This window comes from Gracilinanus agilis, chromosome X (genome assembly GCF_016433145.1).
Source record: "Gracilinanus agilis isolate LMUSP501 chromosome X, AgileGrace, whole genome shotgun sequence".
NCBI classification, from domain to species: Eukaryota; Metazoa; Chordata; class Mammalia; order Didelphimorphia; family Didelphidae; genus Gracilinanus; species Gracilinanus agilis.
In genome coordinates, this window is record NC_058136.1 from 22238674 (window position 1) to 22254960 (window position 16287).

Below are 16287 nucleotides of genomic sequence, written 5' to 3' on the forward strand. Positions count from 1 at the left end.
TCTACCCTTAATAGTGGAGATTCAGACACTTAAAGTCTATTTCTGGCTTCCTGTTAACACAAGGTATATTCTCCTGTTTACTTCTTCAAAGAAAGCCTAACCTTGTGGCTAAAATGCTGGGCTTAGTAGCACAAGGACATGGATGCAAATTCTGCCTTTAGTTAAGTAGCCAGGAGTATGCTATTTTTATAACCTCTCTAAGCCTTGGGGAACTCTTAAAGACTTATCTGCCAAGCTACGGATAGATGCGCAAAACCACAGATTCTGATATCTGTACTTCCTATACTGGAATTTGTATCACAGTTAACTGCCGTCCCATCTTATCTCCTTTGACTTCTTCTGCTTAGCCCTGAAGGGCAGAACCAGAAGCGATGGACAGCCATTGTAATGAAGCAAATCAAAGCTTGGCATGAGAAAAATAATTTCCTAACGATCACATCAGCGTTGTCCAAAAGCAAACAGTGCTCTCTGGGGAAAAGGCAGATTCCCCTTTACTAAAAGTCCTCAGGCAAATGCACCATGGTCTATCACTGGGGATATTCCAGTCCATTCTAGTCAACTTGACTTAACTTGTTATGCCTTGCCACAACATTACATGATCAACCTTTCCTGCTTTTGCACAGGTTGCCTCACTGCCCCCTCTCTCCTCAAAGGTACCTGTTAGAACTGCCTCGCACAAGAAGCCTTCCTGGATTGCCTCAGTTGTTAGTGTCATGGCCCCTCCAAAAATTACTCTTTATTGTTTATGTGTATTATTACATTTCTTGATTACTGTGTGGGTTTTTTTTTAATTTTTTAATCTATTTTTATTCTAGACTTAATGAGTCCTTGAATAGAAGCCATTTCCACAAGGATTATACATGAAACAACACATTTCAGATATGTACAGTTTGCTTTTTTAAAACTATAGAATAATTTTAACCCGTAGTTTTCAAAGTTGCCCTGCTTTGGGGAGCATATTCCCAGGCTCATTTCTCTGCTCTGTTTAGAAAGATACTTTCACTGGCCTCCTTTGGATTTCTGTTACCTTATCTCTGCGGCCAGCTACTCTCCCACCCACTTCATCTGAAAAAAGAAAAGCAACTCTTATACGATGTAGTCAAAGTTGTCCTTCCTTCTACGCTGGTTCCTCCCAGGGAAAAGAAATGAATTACTTGAGGGCAAGAACTATTTTTCCATCTGCCTCTGTATCCCAAGTGTCTGTGATGGTGCCTGGTACCCAGGAGGCATTTCCTCAATGTTTCCTGAATTGAAAAAATAGTAGAGATTCTTTTAGGGGTCTGGATCCCACTTGATGGCTGCCGAGGCCATTTGTTTGCACAGAAATTCTTTGATCCAGGGCTCCCCTTCCCAGGACCGTCACTTCCATGAATATAAAGACTCCTCTCTTTCTACTTTGTAGGTGACTCTCCAAAATGATTTCCTTCAACTCCTTCCAGTACCTTCATTCCAATGGAGATATGCGTCAGAGATGTAAATCAGGCCACCATTGCTTGGCAGTGTGAGAGCCTCATGTTAGGGACTTGAGCTATTTTCTGAGGAAACTTCTAAATTAACTAATTGCTAACAAAGAAAGGCTCCAGAGGAGTGGGGGGGAGGGGAGGGTAGCACCATTGCCAACAGAATTCAGGAAAGCTTTGTTCACATATGAAAAAATGCCCGGAGATCCTAGGTAGGGATTAAAAATTCCAATTAAGTTCAAGCACACTATTATGAAAATAAGGCCAACGAGGTCGAGAACAAGAAAAAGGAAGGCCAAATGACCAAGGGCTATTTCCCAAAGATGAGAGAGAGAGAGAGAGAGAGAGAGAGAGAGAGAGAGAGAGAGAGAAAGAAGAAGAAGGAGGAGGAGGAAGAAGAGGAGAAAGAGAGGGAGGAGGAGAAGGAGAGGGAGGAGGAGGAGGAGGAGAGGGAGGGAGACAGAGAGACAGAGACAGAGACAGAGAGAAAGAAACAGAGAGACAGACAGAGACAGAGACAGGGAGACAGTACACCAGCCCAAAGCTGGTCTCCATCAGCTTTACAAGGGCCTCAGAATTTGAAATGGTTACATCTCAGCTACAAAGGCAAAGGACAGAAAACGGGGGTCCAAAGGCTCAGTCACTTGAGCCCAACCAAATCTTTTCCAGGGAATGGAGTTGCTGAGACAAGCTGGCCAATTCAATTACCGGCAGCATTTATCAAACATCTCTTGTGTTGCTGGCGTCAGCGATGCCAACAGCTTCCCAGCAGCCCATGCAAGCCACAGAATGGCTTTTGGGGGGTTGTTTTGCCAGATAAGAAGTAAAGAACTCCTGTTTATTTTACTCCCTGGGAGCTTTCTGGTGGGCAGAGGGGTGGGGAAGGGAGAGGGTCAAGGGAACGAAAACATCTCTGGTTAACACATCCAGGGGCTAATGAACTTATTTATAGCCTCATGTGCCCAGCCTCATGCTTGAGATTTGGTAGAAGGAAATCTTTGTAGTGGGCAGACCCCTGGATGAGGAGTCATAAGACCTCAGTTTCTAGTCAGGAATCCAAGTGACCTTGGATCAATCATTTCCCTTAAACCTCAGTTTCAGCTGTAAAATAGAATGCCCCCCACCCAGTCCAGTGGGCTCTGCTGAGAAAAGCCAACAAGACGAGAGGTTGCCATGCTTTGTCAACTCTAAGGCACTAGATCCCCATTAAAGACTGTCCCAATTGTCATTCTGCTTCTGGCCAATGAAGCCTTGCAATCTGTGAGATGTTGTTTTGTTCACTTTCGAACACTCTGTTCCAGTAGTGGACAGTCTGCATTCTCTAGTCTATGTGAAGGGGCGTACTGTATAGTCACGTCCTCGTTGCTGGAAGCTAGGTCTCCCAGGAAGAGCATTGGGTTTTTTTTTTTTTGAAACCCAACAACTCACTGCTGACTTGGACCGAGGTTGGGGTCCACTGAAACCCCAGCTCTTTTTCGGGCAAACTCCTGTATAACTATGTCCCCCGTCCCGTACTTTCTGAACTTGGTTTGGGGAACTAAAGTCCAAGATTACATTTCCTCATACTGAACGTCATCTTGTCAGTCACCTTAACGCACCAGCTTGGCAAGATCTTTTGGGTGCCCGACTCGACTGCCCGGGGTATTAGCTCAGCCTCCCTGCTTTGTGGCGTCTGCAAAGTGGCCGTTCCAATGATTTGATACACACTTGCTATTCACCTGGCACGGTCCTCTAGCCGAGGGCCAGCTCTTTGTGGACGAGGCCCGTCTTTGTGAAGCCAGTGCCGAGCACAGGCCCAGTGCATAGTAGGAGGTACTTACGAAATGTCTGCGATGGATCGCATTGGAACGACTACATCTAGTTAAACAAATTCAAGTAGTTCCATGTTGCAGAATGAATGAATGAATGAATGAATGAATGAATGAATCACATAAACATTTTCATAAGGGGAAAAACGCGTCTGTGCTAAGAAGCTAGCGAGAGAGAGCGATAAGCAAAGGACGGGCCGTTTTACCGTGTCTGGGTGAGAACAGTGGCGATTTGGATCTGCCTGCGTGTTCGGGCCGGGGCGTCACAAGTTGGATGGGCCGGGATTGCTTATCTGCCAGCTTCCGGAAACAACTCTGCCGGTTCTGGAACATGCTGCGAATGTTTTCCAGCTTGGTTTGGACAGCCTGGATCTGAGCCTGCAGAGTGCCAAATGAGATGCCGGATCAAAGACCGAAGGGAAATCATCAGCGAAACGAAGGCCCCCAAACCCCTAGTGCCTCCCCAGAGAAGAGAACAGCACGCACCAAAAGGAGGAATTTCAATTGAGGGCTTAAGATGTGTCAAGTCGGAAACCTTGAGGAAAGCAATGTAAAGCAGATTAATGTATTAAAGCCTCGTCATGGCTACAAAGCCACAACTCTAACACCTCCACCAGGAAGCCAATGACCCTGAGAAGGTTGATGCAGCCTCAGCGAGCAGGGAGAGCAGGCCTGGAGAAATCGCATCCTTTCATTTCAAAGAAAACACAAAATTCTTCCCTTCCCAGGCTGAAAGAGTCAGCGTGGACAGTTGGCTCCTTTCCTAATAGGATCATGTCATCGATTATGTAAACTACCTGGACCTCAGTTTCCTAATCCCTGAAACAAAAGGGACGTCCCTTCTGGCTCTAGAGCAATTTGGGATAGGCAAAAGGCAACTCGTCGGCAGTAGTTCCAGCTCTAAAGCGTACGCAGGACAGCCTTGCCCGGTCTCAGTCTTAAGACACCAAAGAGAGAACAATTTTCTTTTCGCCCCAGCCCGACTTCTCTCCAGAGAAGTTCAAATGAGGCCAACTTTGGTCCCTACCAGGAAAGATGTCGACTGGTCACATTTGGGCCTTGGTGGCACCTTAAGTCACAGATGCTTTTACCTCTAATTTGGAGTATTTCTTGCCTGCTCTGGTACGCCTCTCAGCACTGAGGGGCCACACTGCCCTCTGTCCTCTTAAGACCACTTTCCCTAAGTTTATGAGCTTATGTGTGGCCTTGGGCAAGTCACTTCAATCTCCCTGGGCCTCAGTTTCCTCATCTGTAAAATGAAGGCAGCAGGCTTAATGGCCTCCAGGTCCCTTCTAGCTCCATAAGGATGATCCTATTGAGAATGGTAGCCTGGGAGTGGCTTGGCCAGTGCCCCCTCTGCCAGAGTTATGCTCTGACTGCATATACCATACCTTGAGTTCGGGAGTCAAAATGACCTCGAATTCCCGCTGTAGGACACGAGGATCATACTTTAAATTGGGGAGAGTCACATCAAGGAACTTCTCGATTTCATAAAGAGCTCTCTGAGCACCTTCTTTTGCCTGGCATTTATCCATCGGCTGATTAGCAAGGAGATAGGCCCCCTCATCACAGCACAGGAGAGCCTGGCAGGGAGAAGCGAAGCGACATTGAACAAACCCATCCATTAAGGCAATAAGGAAAACGAACACGGCAATGGCATCTGCTCCGCGTTGCATATTTTACTGAAATCAATAATGGAAATAAAAGACACCTGGCCAAAAAAAAAGGAAAAAAGCAGCCACGTCTCTATGGAAATGATGCCTACCGATGGCAAACAGGGTCGAAGGCTTCGAGCCTCCTAAGTGGCAAGGCTCTTGGTCATGTGTCAAGGATAATGGATAGCAGTACTACAGCAGCGCCCCCTGCAGGAATTGTGCCTATTGACCACCATAAAAAAATGGCCCAAGCACACAAGGGGCTAGATCGAGTCTTAAATGCCTTCGTTTCCAGTAACGAAATCTAATGGCCAAGTCCCTCTTGCATATGAGGCCCAGCGCTAGGTCCCGAGGGAAATACTAAGTCTAAAGAAGGCGGGGGCCCTCCCTTCATGTAGCTTACGATCTACTGGGGGAGGGGTGTAACACACGCTCGCTCTAATAATATAGTACTGGATGATGATCGATGAGAACTAATGTAAAGTACTTCTCGGACTTTAAAGTATTCTATAAATGTCAGTCATCAGCACTGGTAGACCTGTGATTTCACTGGGCCAGGAGGCTCCCTCTACCAATGGAGGTTGGGACTTTCCCTGGCACAAAGAGTCCTAGATGCTGGCCTAGAAGATGAATGACTTGCCCAGGGTTACACGACCAGTATGCATCAGAAGCAGAATTGGAACCCAGATCATCCTAACTCCCAGGCTAAATCCTCTGTCCTAAAGGTCAACAAACTACAGCCCACTTCCTGGGGGGTTTGTACAGCCTGAGAGCAAAGGATGATGGTTGAGTTTTCATACCATTCTACCGTTCTACTCTATCGGAGACTATGAAATGACATGGTACCGGAGGAAGGTCTTTAGCGTGAGGGGAACTGAGGGAGATGGACTATAGAGTCCTGTCTTTCACTTGGACTTTAAGGGGGGCTATGAATTCAACAAGCTGAGAAGGGAGAGAGGCCATTCCAGCTACAACAACTAATGTCAGCCAAGACCAGATTAGGCGAGCCCCAGACTCGCCCAAGGGGCAAATCATCATGCAGTTACCTGCATGGTAGCATCACAAAGGTGAGTGATAGGAGATAAGGCTAGAAAGATCAAGCAAGCCAAGAGCCAGGGCAGCTTTGAATAACATGGGGAGCAACTCAATTCGGTGGGCATTTGGCACCCAGGGTTGACTTCTGGGCTGAGGTCTGCCATGATAGGATCTGCGTGGTAGCAGTCTGCAGCATGCTTTGGTGGGAAGGAGAGAGTGGAGACAAGAGAATTGTTAAGGAGCCTACCACGACTGTCCAGACAAGTAGGAGGACGAGCATGTGCTGGGTGATGCTCAGGGGGAGCACAGAAAGGAAGGATGAGTGTGGATTCCCAAAGAGGAACCAAGAGGACTTGGTAATTGATTAGATATTAGAGACAAGGGAAAGGGAAGAATTCAGTGTGATACAAATATCAAAAAAGGGCCAGCAAGGTCAATGGTGAGACCACAGGAAGACACAATGAAGTCAGAAGGAAGGATGAATTTATGGAGAAAGAGACTTAGCATTCACAGAAGAAACAGGATAGATAAGCAGAATTTCAGGTTTGGGGAGGGATGGACATTTTCTTTTAAGGAAATACATTTACATGAGGAAATCCTGGACCTGGGGTTGGGAGGGCCTCATGGAAAGCGTTTGGGTGAAGAACAAAGGTGGAGGGGAAAAAGTGACATTGTCTTAAGTACTGTAGACCACCCAGACCGGAGGAGGGAACAGATCACAAACCTGGCAAAGAGGCGTGATATAGTTAGCAGTGATTGGGGCCTTCAATTATCTAAACATCTGCTGGAGTCCTCCCTCTGCCAAAAGGAGTTAGCGAATCATTTCTTAGCTTGCCTTAATGATCATTTCATCCTTCAAAAGGTGAAGGAAGCAATAAGGGGAATTGCTGTTCTGGACTAGATTCCCACAAAGAGAAATGATGGAAAATGGCTGGGGTTGGGGGGGGGCAGTGGGGAATGGGGAGGTGACCGATCAATCCCAGGATTTGTGATAGAGAAGGATGGGACTGATAGGTGCCCTGGATGTGAGAAGGGTAATTTTCAAAGGGCTTGGAGAGATTTCACAGTTAACTGTGTGGAAAGTTCTTAGAAAACCTTTAAGGCGCCACATAAATGTGAATTATTTTTATTGCTGTTATTATTTAGTATTCCATGGACTGCAGTACTACAAAGCCATTCAGCCTGGGAGGGAATGAAAGCTCTCAGTTACATTCTGGAATATTGAAAGATGCAACAGATAGGTTGTAGAGAGATGTTCCAAGCTAAAGAAGGGCAAACACTGCATCGATTTGGGGGGAAATGCAAGAGTTAAAGCTACAAACTATAAGCTGGTGAGATTGATTTCAACCTATAGCTTTATTATTATATAGATTATAGATTCTATATAGATTATATAGATTATTCAACTTATATTAGAGAAGGTCAGAAAACATGTGGAAAAGGAAGCGGTGAACACCAGGAGTTGGCATGGCTTCTTGAAGAAAAGGCCATTCCAGACTAACCACATTTCTTCTGGTACCCAGGCTGCCACACTAGAAGATCCGGAGAAGCCTATTGATACAGCCAGTCCACATTTCACCAAAGCATCTCTCCTGCTATTTTTGTGGACAAAACGGAGCAATGTTAGCTAGAAAAGTATACAGTTGAGCGAGTTCAAATCTAGCTGAAGGACAAGATGTGAAAATCATTCATGAGATACTGTTGTTGGAAAGAGGTCTCAAATGGAGTGGAGTGTCCCCAGCTACCTGAGCTTGGTCCTGTGTGACTTAAAAAAAATTAACCAATCAATTCAACAGAGACATCTATGGCATTCTCATCAAATTTTCAGCTGTGATAAAGATGGATAGGATAACCAGCACAATGACTGATAAGAGAATGGGCACAAAACAATGGCAGGCTAAAATGACAAGTTGAATCTAACAATCGATCGGCGAGTACTGATTGTTGATTGATCTAATAAGATGGAACCAATGTAAAGTCACATAACCGGGGTCCAAAAAGTAACTTCACAGGTGAAAATTGGGGAGTCTTGGCTAAATTGCAGTCCTTTCGTATGAGATTTTTGGAAAGGTTTTGGTGGACCAATAGCTCCCATGTCAATAACCTGAGATTGCATTCAGAAGGGCAGAACATCAGAGGGTGAGGGCTGAAGGTCCTGTTACGTTTTGCCCTGATATAAGCACATCTGGGGTATTACCCCTAGTTTTGGATGTTGCATGTCAGGAAGACAAAGTATCCAAAGGAGGGCAGCTAGAAAGTCAAAGGACTCTAGATAATGATACATGAGGACCAACTGAAGTAACTGCTGGGGGAATTTTGTCTAGAAAAGGGATAGTTCTACTTGGCCTGCATTGGGTGCAAGTCAAAGAGGGGCAGATCTAGGATTGGTGTCAAGGGAAATGCCTAACAATTTGAGTTGCCCCAAAGTGGAATGGGCTGCCCTGAGAGGTAAGGAGTTTCTGTTTACTGGACATATTCAAGTAGTCTGGATGACCGATCACTTGTGATATATGTAGTAGAAAGGATTCTTGGCTAAGTATGGAGGAGGACTTTCTCATCCATAAAATGAAGGGATTAGAGTGGATGACTCTGTCCAGGGTTTCTTCCCCCCTCCCCAAACCTGTGTTTCTATTATCCTTCGAAACCTTAAATGCAGCTATCACATGCCTTCCCTACATCTTCTCCAGGCCAAACACCTCCATTTCCTAAAATTGATCCTCATATGGCATCATGGGCTGAAGGCCCTTGGCCATCTGGGTTGGGGTTAAACTAGATGGTCTCTGAGGTCTTTTCTAAGATTATATAATTCTATGATGAGGAACTTGGTTCAGTTTGAGCTCCCTGTGAGACAATGAGGCAGACACAACCTGTAAGGAGTCTAGGGTGATGGGTTATCTCCCAGCAGTTAGGATATAAACGCCTTAAGGGCAGAAACTCTCTCTACTTTTGTATTTACAACCCCACTGCTTGACATGTAGTAATCATTTCATCTCATTCATGCATTATCTATACAGCTCTGAGAGTCATATAGGAGGGAGTTGAGCTCACAAAGGCAAAAAGAGCTTGCTCTCAGGAATGATCCCATTTCTCAGAATGCTCACTACCTGACGCAGCCGATTCTGGAGTTCCAAGGTCTTGGTGAGCTTCTTGTCTTTGGCTTTCAGCTCTTCAGACAATACATCTGTTTGGTGTCTTAACTCATTGCACCTCTGGCAGATTAATTCAACTGCATAGTGGTGACTGGCTGCAAGCTGGTGCCCTTGTAGTATCAGAAGCTGGGCCTTTCCAATCAACTCCTGGAGTGGAATAGGAAGCAGCAACTCTCAAGCCCCAGTTGTCAACTAAGACCAGCATCCTGGAGCACCTACAATCACACTGCCCTGTTGCCCATCTTTCCCATGCACCCAAGCTCATTAGAAGCGTGCTCTCTATATTCCAATCACTTTCACAGAGGCATCTGGCATAGCGGTAGCCCATTAGAGGAAACAATCCACTGCATTTCCTGCAGGGGCCTCCTTCCACAGCTCCATTCCCAATTCGCCATTTCCCCCAACATATCCAACAAGGCCATAAAAACCAACTATCTAATTCTGTCGAGCTGTACAATGAGAAAAGAAGAACTGCTTATTCCCACCCCTAAAAACACCCATTCCATTTGATCAGAGTGAGGGGGAAGGAAGGGACAGAAGACATAATTTTACCTTAGCCATCTCATCCAAGGTCCCCAACTCTATGAGCCTTTGCTTCACATCTGTTGGGCTGTTTCCAGTACTGGGTAGAGCAGCTTGCTGGTTCATCAAGAACTCTATAGCATCCTTAAGCTAAAGATATGATGGGAAGAGTTGTCTGTGATGTACACATTTTAAAAGTGCTTTCCTCTCGAAATAAGTTTCCTCAAAAACACGATTTTATAAATATCAAGAGGAAAAAAGAATCTTCCCAAGAAGAAAAAAAAGGTTTTGCAACCATAACCATAATAATAAATAATAGATACCATTTTATAGCCCTCTCAATACATTTTCTCCTGTGATCCTCCCAATAAGCCTCTGAGGAAGGTTCTACGATACCCATTTACGTTCATGAAGCAACTGAGGCTCCCAAAGATGACATCACTTAGAAGTCGGGATTCAAACCCGGTTCTTCCCAGCTCCATGCGGAATACCACTATAACTGGCCAGCCTTAGGGGAGAGGGGATGCTATAAAAACTATTTAAATGGATACACTCCCTGCCCTGAACTTCCAATCCAGGACAGAACAACGCACCAACATGAACAAGTATTGATAAGGTGGGGAGACAAAAAGGTCATGATAATGTCATTTATAGAGAGTTCGGCCATTTGGAATAGCCTCCTTGGAACTTTCACCCATTTTTTCCTATTTTTTTCTCTCTGAAGCTAAGCCTAATTCCATTTCCAACTTCATTGAGGTAGAAGCAACTTGGGATTTGGAATCAAAGACCCTGATCCTGATTCCCATCTCTGATATCTGCTAAGTGCATGACTAAGTACAAGTCACTCTAGGCCACAGCCATCCATCCATAAAATGAGGGGATCAGAGTGGGTTGCTCAGTCCAGGGTATCTCTTCTCTAAAGCTATGCTTCTGTGACCATTCAAAACCTTGAAGACACTATCTTGTGCCTTTCCTAAGTCTTCTTTTCTCCAGGCTAAACATCATTAGTTCCTACATTTGATCTTCACATGGCATGGACTCAAGGCTCTTGGTCATCTGAGTTGTCCTTTTCTGGACATCTTCTGGATCATCAAGATCCTTCCTAATACGTGATATACAGAATTGACCACAATGCCCTAGATGTGGTGCGAATATAGAAGAGAACTGAGAGACTACCACTTCCCCATTCCTGGAAGCTGTGTCCCTCTGAATGAAGCCCAATACCCCATCAGCTTTTCTGGCTGCCACATCACAGGGATGCTTCATATGGAGCTTCCAACACACTAACAAATCCATATTTTTTCAGATAAACTGCTGTTTTGCCATGAATCGCCCCCATCTTGCTTGTTTGAGGCTGACTACTCTTTAAATCTGACCCATTCGTAGTGGAAAGAAGATAGATTATTGGACTTGGAACCAGGAAGATTTAGATTCAAACTCCACCTCAGATGTTTAAGAGCTATGTGACCAGAGGCATAGGTCTTCACTTCTCTGAACCTTAATTTCTCCATCTGTAAAATGGGTATGGACTTATAGCATGTAACCCACAAGGTGGCCACATAGAAGAAAGTAGACAATCTACAAACAACCTTCTGCAAACTTTAAGACATTATAAAAATGACACCAGTTATAAATCACACAACTATTTTTGGAAACACCTAATTGTGCAGTCAATGAACCTCAAATCTCTCTTTCTTGACTGCCAGGATAAAGAGATTTTAAAAAATAAAACCACTTACAAATCTGGGGGAAAAAACAGTAACATGAAGTACCATGAGAGCAAAATTATCTCAATGAAAATGCCCAAAATCCCCCAAGAAAAGAAAAATAAGGTTAACTTGCCTCTAAGAAATTCTGTTCAAATTTCCACAGTTGGACATACTGATCCATCTTGAGTTGATGTTTGTCCCAAAAGTCATCAAAGGCCACTTCCATCTCATGCAATTGAGCAAGTAATCTTGACAAAGCAAAGTCCAAAGATGATTGTTAGAGAGAGAGAGAGAGAGAGAGAGAGAGAGAGAGAGAGAGAGAGAGAGAGAGCGTGTATGTGAAATGTATTCATTTTCCAGAGAAATAATTAGGCTCCGCAAACTGAGAAATAAGGGCAAAGCTCTAGCCCATGATATCCCACAGATGTAGAAAGCCAGCAGTCTCTTTAGGATTTTCTAGGACCACCTAATGTAGAAGCTAAAAGAGAACTCAGTGAATATGTAACCTTAGTCCCTCATGACAGATGGGGAAAGTGAGGCACTGAGCTAGAAAGTAAATCCAAGTGCCAAATCCTGCTGCATCAGGGACAGTCTGCCATAAGGATCACCATTAATATTTAATATAATATTTAATATAATAATATAAAATTTAATTTAATAATAAAATAGTTGGAACGTTTTAGACACCTAAGAAGGCCTCTGTACTTAGGAGACTAGAGCGGAAGAATCCGACTTTCCCCTCAAAATTATAACAAAGCTGACCTCCGCAAGTCTGGTCTTTGAAGGCAGGAACTATTTTACTTTTCTCTCTGCATATCTCAGCATCCCAGATGTCTATATCCCAGCACCTAGCCCAGTGCCTGGCATATAGTGTGTGCTTAATAAATTCTTGTCAAATGGAACTGAAAAAAAAAACAAAGACACATGGTGCTCACCTTTTAACAGTTTCCCAATCTCCACATTTTTCTTTAGAACATTCCTTGGATTCTTTGGTGTGAGGCACTTCGAAGGTCCTTAGCAGCATGTTTCCTTCTTTCATAACATTGATTATCTCTTCCTATGAAAGAATAAGAACAGAGAAGGATTTTGTCTTGTTCTTTGAAGAACTTCAAGTTTATCAAGTCAAATCTTGCCTCCATTTAGTCATGAGGATATATTCTTGAAGCAAAATGAGAAGGAAAACCAACCTACTGGAATAGCTTGGCTCTCCACAGGCTGATTACTCTAGAATCGGTCCTGGTCAAAGACAGCCAATAACTCAGGGTTGAGTCAGACTCTCATGGCCTATAGCCTAGTTTGAATAAGCACATCCCAGTTACAGCAACAGGTCCCTCTTTTGTCCTCCCATCCAAGAAGTAATGCTTGGTATCCTGGCCCTCTGAAGAGGCATGACCCAAGTCAGTTGCCCTAGCATTCCTTGATGATGAGAATGGTCTAGGCCCTCCTTTAGGAACCTTTTCTGAGTTCGAGTGCCCAGAGGGCAAATTGAAGCCTCCAGATTACTCAAGAGAGTTGAGGGAGAAAGTGCTTGCTTTGGGAGGCTGGACAGAAGAGTGGGGCATGCAAAAATGTCCTCAGATGTTCGTAAGAGGGAGAACAGAGCAGATCCCCAAGTGCCAGCTCTGCACGGGTGCCATGTCTTCACCAACGCTGTTCTAGACTCTTAAGCTTTTTCCTGTTTTCTCATTCATTACAGCAAACAGCATCTCAATAGTATTTGTATCTTCCTTAATAACTTAAATAAAAACAATGACTTCACTTTGAAAAAGTGAGCACCACCATGCCTAAAAGCCCATGGCCTGCCACTCCACCCCAGCATGCCCTCTCCTTTCAGTATAGCCAGCCTTCTAAAAGAGCTTACAATTCATTCAGCTATGTTTGGAAAGATCCTTAAACATAGAGTAACAAGATTTTTACACAGATGCATTAAATGCATATCCCCAGTAGCCCAGAAGCTGGGCCATCAGGAGCATTTTTGAAAGCAAGACTCGGTGGACCAGTGCCTCATTTAAAGTGGATTCTAGTGGAACATCATGCTCATAATATTTGTCTCCTCAGTTGTCCTCCACAATGGAGAACAGAAGCGGTCTGCCTAGAGGGGCCAGAGTATAGAGGAGAAGGCCTTTCACTGGGCCTGTTTAATCCAAAGACTCAACAAGCATTTCTTAGCATAGACTATGTGACAAGCACAAAGGTAGTGCAATGGCTAGAGTACCAAGCATGAAGTCAGGAAGACTTGAGTTTAAATGTGACCTCAGATGCTTCCTAGCTATGTGACCCTGGGCAAGTCCCTTCAGTCTGTTTGTCTTCGTTTCTTCATCTGGAAAATGAGCTGGAGAAGATGGCTAACCACTCCGGTAAGTGGCAAGAAAATCCCAAATGAGTCAGACACAACCGAAGCAAATGAACAACAACAGTTAACAAATGTCTTCATCAGTACACATATTGGGTCTCTCCGGTGTAAATCAGATAAAAAGAGAAAGAAGTGGGGTGAGAGGTGGACAGGCAATCTGTGACAGAAGTAGTTCATGTCTCTTCAAGGAAAGGAAGAGTCGTGACACCAACAGAATGCTCCATTCTACTAGCCTTACCTTCAACTGAAAGTATTTTTGGGTGCGGATTGTCAATAGTTGCTCAATGGAGAAAGAGTCATCTGGCAGTTCCGTTTCAGCCAACTCTGTCCCAAAGGACTGCAGGATCTGTGCAATATCCTTCACGGTAAGGGCAAAGTTTTCAATAGCCTGTGAAGGGACAGTGGTTAGGTCAGGTCCAGTCCAATCATCAGAAGAGCCTGGCCAACACATTTCATGCTTCCTCTACACATGACAGTATGTGAGCTCCCAACAGAAGCCCTGTTTGCTCAGCGACTAACTCTTGAACTCTGTAGGCAATGAAGAGGCCAAGTAGATGCTTACTCTCATGCCTACCTCATGCGTCTCCCTGTTCCTAATATCTTTCCTTAAATATTCCAAATTTTGGAGGTTTTATTACATGGACGCCTGAGGAAACGATCACTCTATGGAACAAGTAATGGTTCAGTGGTTTCACGTCAAAGACAGAGTATGGCCCTAGACTAGTTCTTCAGTCTTTTAAATCCTGCACTCAAGAAAATGGTATTTCCCTAATGTAATGCTTGAAGGAAAGCAATCACAACTAGCATTCACATAGGGCTTGTAGGTTTACAAAACACCTTCTATGCATGACATCATTTGACCATCACAATATAACTTTTGGGAGATGATGCTATTATTCTCATTTTAAGGATGGGAAAACTGAGGCTCAAGGATGTGATATGACTTTCCCAGGGTCGCAAGATTAAAAAGTAAGACTGAAAGTCCAGCCCTCTCTCTAGTCCTCTATGCACCGTGAAGGGCAACTGATCTTCATTCGTCAGCATTTCTGGATGAAACATGAATCCTAGAGGCCAACAAAACAAAGTCACAAGAGGAAATTCGGGACACCTCGTTTCGGAGCTCGACTGGCCCTTTTTACAGAGCTTACACTCATATACTTCTCTCTCATGTTAGAAAAAAAGTGATTTGTAAACTTTAAGGAGCCAGAGAAGTATCGTCCGTTTGTATGGAAGCCACCTCAGCTGGTAAGCACCCTGGGACGAAGTTCCATTCCCCCAGAAATAGTGATGGCTTTGCACATGAAATTATCCCATGCCACCCCTCTCGTCCCTACACAAATATGGGGAAAGAATCAATTCCAGAAACAGCTTCCAAAGCCTCCTGTTCTTTTAATCTGGGGCTAACGGATCCGGGGAAAGATTTCAGAGAGTCATGATTTGTTTTCTACGTATTTATCACTCTGTTTCAATATAATTGGTTTCCTTTGCAATCCCATGATTTTGACTTTATGCAGTCTGTAACGAGGGATCCGTAAGCTTCCCCAGACTACTAAAGAGGTCCTGGACCAAGAAAATGGTCAGAAAATGGACTTACTGTTCTGAAGATAATCCATTCACTGTGACAGTATTCCAAGGTGCCTCCAAATTCAGGGGTTAACTGCTTCTCGTCAATGTAACTCAGTAACTCACTGACAGAACTCAGCATAACAACCTGCAAGGAAGAGGAACACCATGCTGTTCAGTCTCCTTTGACTACAGCCCTCCTATGAATGCAGAAAACAACATTTCACATGCTTTGGGTTTCAGCAAAAAATCAAGTTTTTAAGTTCTGCTCTCGGTTTTCTCATAAACACACACACACATACACACACACACGCACACACACATGATAGCATGCACACACGCCATCTTAATTCATTGCCTTCTCAGGGAACTATGTTTATGTTTGATGAAACAAGATTGTCATTGAAACCCATCAAATAGCTGCATCTCCTACATCCAAAAATATACATTGTCAAAGGGAAGGCTTCAAAATGGGGGGCAGAACCTACAGGATACCTGTATCCTAGAACCCTAATTAGAGAGAATGTGGAAAAGGGGCTCTGGGCCAGTGCTTCCATGTTCATCCTGGTGCTGCTGAAGAAAGGGTAGAATGGCTAAACCCTCCATGGGACCCAACTTTCTTTGTTTTCTCACTTCTATTGAGATCACTACCTCAGTACCTAGAACTATACCAAGTACTTAATAAATGGTTGCGAAACTGTTAAAAAAGAAGAAGAAGAATGAATGAATGAATGAATGAATGAATGCTTTTGCATCTTTTGTAAAATATTAAGCAATGTTTCCTCTCTCTTTGATCTTTATGGGGAAAAGGCCAACCTATTTTCTTTGTTAAAAGAGATTTAACACTAGGGGGAGGGGAGTAATATTCAGGAATTACTGTGAAAAGAAAAACTAAGGCACTGATAAAAACACATTTTAAAAAATAAGAATATTTAAAAATTTGATTTCCCAATTATTTACATTTTAATTTCTACTCTTGAAAATGGTCTACTGGCTACCAGGCGAGCAGAACTCCTAAAGAGACCATGCATTG

At 43.9% G+C, this 16287-nt stretch overlaps 1 protein-coding gene across 1 annotated transcript in view; it reads right to left on the bottom strand.

The window, feature by feature from the left end:
• Window positions 1-16287, bottom strand: part of MCF2 (MCF.2 cell line derived transforming sequence) — a 188765-nt gene that overhangs the window by 35844 nt on the left and 136634 nt on the right. Inside the window, exons 4-11 of the mRNA XM_044682701.1 lie at window positions 15286-15402; window positions 13930-14079; window positions 12274-12395; window positions 11472-11586; window positions 9660-9779; window positions 9063-9254; window positions 4660-4851; window positions 3467-3646 (exon numbers count right to left, since the gene is read on the bottom strand). Coding sequence (XP_044538636.1) covers window positions 3467-3646; window positions 4660-4851; window positions 9063-9254; window positions 9660-9779; window positions 11472-11586; window positions 12274-12395; window positions 13930-14079; window positions 15286-15402 — 1188 coding nt within the window. The remainder of the gene's footprint in view (window positions 1-3466; window positions 3647-4659; window positions 4852-9062; window positions 9255-9659; window positions 9780-11471; window positions 11587-12273; window positions 12396-13929; window positions 14080-15285; window positions 15403-16287) is intronic.